The 4427-nt window shown below is 37.2% G+C and overlaps 1 protein-coding gene across 1 annotated transcript; it reads left to right on the top strand.

Annotated features, from left to right (window-relative positions):
- The first annotated feature begins 424 nt into the window (after nt 1–424).
- Nucleotides 425–1819, top strand: LOC118483207 (chitinase CLP-like). The gene has a single exon (XM_035978744.1). The coding sequence runs from the start codon at nt 568–570 to the stop codon at nt 1705–1707; it is 1140 nt and encodes a 379-aa protein (XP_035834637.1). The 5' UTR covers nt 425–567; the 3' UTR covers nt 1708–1819.
- Nucleotides 1820–4427: the final 2608 nt, after the last annotated feature.

Genomic DNA, 4427 nt, shown 5'->3' with positions numbered 1-4427 from the left:
CATTTTCGTGTCACCATCGATCTCTTGACATTTCTCGATTAGACCAACCTTCTTTGAACCCATGCACAAATAGTTTATTCACTATTTTCTAATACTATAATAGAACTAACATATACGACATGCTGATTAGTTTCATATTCAAATATAATATTCATAACTACAATCGAAAATTCATTAATGTTTAACAGAAGTCTTCATCGTATGTGCTTTAGTAAGTCCTCAAATACGACTTGTATTCTTCTAATTATCAAAAAAAAAAAAAAAAAAAAAAGCCATTTTATAGAGATAAGTTTCGTAAGGAAACAATCTCTTGTTTTAGTACATATACAATCAGCAGCTTATAACACATCTATATAAATCAGTTTGTTGGCCTTTGAGAAATCACACTTGAGAATATACAAATATTCAAAAATGCATTTGCTTCCACACCTAATTGTTGTTGTTATTCTAGCTTTCATCTCTTACGAACATGAAGCCATAGCACAATATGTACCACCTTATACTTCCATAGTTGTTCCAGTAACCAAGCATACTGATGCTGCTAAGCCTCTTTATAGCGTTCAAATCATGACGGCATATGTTAACATGCAATACTTGCATGCGAACTTCCTTATAGACATCGACGCTCCATTCATATGGCACGACTGCATCGTGCAATGGAACATATATCCTGGTAGTTGTCCAAGCAACACACTTTGCACATCTCCGGTTTCTTGTGAAGAATATCAATGCACGGACGTGCGAACTACTTACTCATATGAGCATAATCCTCCCTGCCCTCCAGTAACCAACAGTTCCACATTGCCTGGTTGGGGATATTGTACATGTCCGGTAAACGTGGTGGACCCCGTTACCGGATCATGTGGCGAAGCGCTGCTCAATTATGACGAGTTCACGGTTAACACAAGCAATGGTAGAAATGTTTTCACTGGTTTATATGGTGCTTATCCTAACGCAGCATGTGCTAATTCTTCCTCATTTGAATCATTCCCTGCTAATGTTACTGGTGTCATGGCATTTTCCTCATCTCCTTACGCGTTTCCAGCTTATTTATTTCAACCGCTTAAAAGATCATTAGCTCTATGTTTGCCAAGCAATTCGTCTACTCGTGGAGTTCTTTTCTTCGGTTCTGGTCCTTATTACCTTCTTCCCAACTCGGATGTTGACGTTAGAAGTTTACTTTCGTATACTCCGTTACTAAAGCATCCAGACTCTTTTGGATACTATATTGGTGTCAAGGCCATTGTTATTAAAAACAAATCTATTGGCATCACTGGGAATTTCTCTACTAAACTTAGTACACTTGAGCCTTACACCGTCCTTAGAACTGATATTTATAAGCGTGTGATTTGGGCGTTTTCGGTTGCAGCAATAGGAATCCCTCTTGCAAGACCAGTGTCTCCTTTTCTCCTTTGTTACCATTCTGGATATAAGTTTCCCAATATCGATTTCAGTCTCGAGGATGGGAAGAAGTGGACTGTAGACATGTCTAACTCCATGAAACAAGTAACACCAGATGTGGCGTGCTTGGCGTTTGTTGATGGTGGTGCGACTGCTGAACATGCGATTGTGATCGGGACATATCAGTTCGAAGATAACTTTCTGATGTTTGATTTGGAGAATTCGACTTTCGGTTTTAGTTCTTCGCTGTTGCATGAGCAAACATCCTGTTCAAACTTCAACTTTACGCTAACTGATGGCAATTGAAAGATGTATCTGTAAGCATTTAGCTGGACATGGACACGTATTCATATATAATTTGCTTTCTTAATAAACAAGTTTATGTGAATTGTAACATGTATGTTTACCAAGAAGTCGAATAAACACATTTATGGGTCAAAATGAGCCGATCAAAGTGGGTGAAAGTAAGTTCTATTGGAAAATATATGTTTACAGCTACTCAAGTAACTCAACTACTTCAGAAGTGAAACTCTCTTAACATTCCCCTCAAGCTAAGCTACACGTCGGTACTAACATTTAGATCGAAACAAGCTTAGAAAACCGATCTCATAATTGAAACAAGTAACAACAATTAGTCTCCTGATTCAAAAAATTACAAGTGTCAAAAATTTTTAGTACTTAAAACTGCTACCAAAAACTAGAACACCACTACAAATAATTCATGTCTCTAAATTACGGAAGGGATCGGTACACTGCTAGTATCCGTACATATACCGAAAACATCAGTACCAAATTTGAACAAAACTGGGTACACTCTCGCGCATTATTCACTCTTCCGTCCATTGATGCCTGTGGATGCTCCTCTTGAACGGCTTCTGACACATAATTCTGGCATATCGCCTTTCCTTCGTCTTCCAAAATCATGTTGTGCATGATGATACAAGCATACATAGCATCTCTCATTTTTTGCTTGGTCCATGCACGACAATGATTTCTCAAATATTGTCAGCGTTGTTTAAGAACCCCAAAGCATCTCTCAATGTCTTTTCGTGAATACTCTTGAACCTTTTTAAAGTATGCACTTTTTTCATCAATAGGATCACTAAACGTCTTCACGATCGAATACCTAGGATAAATTCCGTCGCACAAATAATATCCATGAGGGTAGTACTTTCCATTTACGTAAAACGACGCTTTTGGAGCTTTGCCAGAAATCCACTCCTCTAACAACGGAGATTGTTCAAAAACATTTATATCATTGCACGACCCGACCATGCCAAAGTAAGCCGACCAAACCCAAAGGTCCTGTGAAGCAACCGCCTGAAGAATAACAGTTGGTCCTTTTTGGTCACCCCGTGTGTTGGCCTCGCCATGCGGTCGGGCAGTTATCCCAACGCCAATGCATGCAATCCAAGCTCCCAATCATACCAGGCAAACCATGCTCCGCCGAATGTACCTCGTAGATCTTTTGAAGGTCATCCCATGTGGGCGTTCTAAGATAACGCGCACCATACAAATCAATAATACCTTTAAAAAAACATACACAAACATAAGCTTCAAAAAAAATTGTAAACATTATAGTAAAGTATAGGAATTGTACTGCAACAAAAATGTTCCAAGGTGTCTCGCGTTGTTTTCTCGCCCATTTTTAGATACTCGTCGTTGATGTCGGTTGTGTTTCCATAAGCAAGGATTCGTAGCGCCGACGTACACTTTTGGATACCGGTAAATCCAAGTGCCCCTCTCGCATCCGCTTTTTGTTTAAAATAATCGTAGTTGGCTTCCAAGTCGTCGACTATGCGTAGAAACAACCGCTTACTCATTCGGAAACGACGCCTAAACATCTGGTTCGAAAATGTCGGCGCCTCATCAAAAGAATCTTTCATCAAACGATCGTGTACCGCGCGTCGGTCTTGTTCAATATAACCTCTTTTATTTTTATTTTTTTGGTTCGGGGCGGCGACAATGCTTCACATATCTCACCGCTAGTTGACAAGCACTCGTAACCGCCTGTTGTTCGACCTCCTCATCGATGGAATCATTGCCATCCGCAAAAAACTCTTTGTCGTAAAAATTTACCATTGATGAAGAACTAGGGGAATCCATCAATTTTTATAAAATGGTAGTGTTTTTGAGAGAGTTTTGGTTAAATTTGAAGGAGTTTATATACATATATATATATATATATATATATATATATATATATATATATATATATATATATATATATATATATATATATATATATATATAGGTAAAAGGTTAAAAAAAAGTAGCCGTTAAATAACTAGCCGTTGCTAGTTTCTGATTGGTTGGTCAAAATGCTCGCAGCGTGTTTGAAAGAACGCTGATTGATTTTTTTTCAAAAAAAAAAAAAAAACGCCCGAAAACGCCCCTATATAATGGGCTTGGGGGCGTGTTTCGGCGTTATTTTTGAATTTTTTTTTTAAAAAAAAACACCCCACTACGGGCGGTCTAAAAAGGTAAAACTAGTACCACGGGTACCAATAAGGTAATTATTATCTAAATAGACCTCATATAAAGAAGTTATTTCTAAAACGCAATAGCCTAAAAACACAAAAGAAAGTATACTTTCTAAAACGCAATGGACTGAAAACACTTCAAAAATGTGTTTTACCTAAAACGGAATGCACAAAAAACACAAAGAAATGTTTTATTTTTAAAATGCAATGGCCATAAAACATTTAAAGATGCCTTTTTTCTAAAACGCAATGGACTGAAAACATATAAAATTGTGTTTTACCTAAAACGCAATGGACTAAAAACACTTCAAAAATGTGTTTTTCTAAAACGCAATGGCCAAAAAAACACATAAAAATGTCTTATTTCTAAAACGCAGTGGTCTAGAAACACAAAAGAAACTGTTTTCTCTAAAACAAAATGGACTGAAAACACATAAAAATGTGTTTACCTAAAACACAATGACTAAAAACACTTCATAAATGTGTTTGTCTAAAATGCAATGGCCAAAAAACACATAAACATGTCTTCTTTCCAAAACGCAA

Source organism: Helianthus annuus, chromosome 10 (assembly GCF_002127325.2).
Source record: "Helianthus annuus cultivar XRQ/B chromosome 10, HanXRQr2.0-SUNRISE, whole genome shotgun sequence".
Taxonomy (NCBI): Eukaryota; Viridiplantae; Streptophyta; class Magnoliopsida; order Asterales; family Asteraceae; genus Helianthus; species Helianthus annuus.
This window is presented reverse-complemented; position numbering and strand designations above follow the sequence as displayed.

Coding starts and splice junctions, on each gene's coding strand:
- LOC118483207 (XM_035978744.1), top strand. CDS start 568: ATGACGGCATATGTTAACATGCAATACTTGCATGCGAACTTCCTTATA.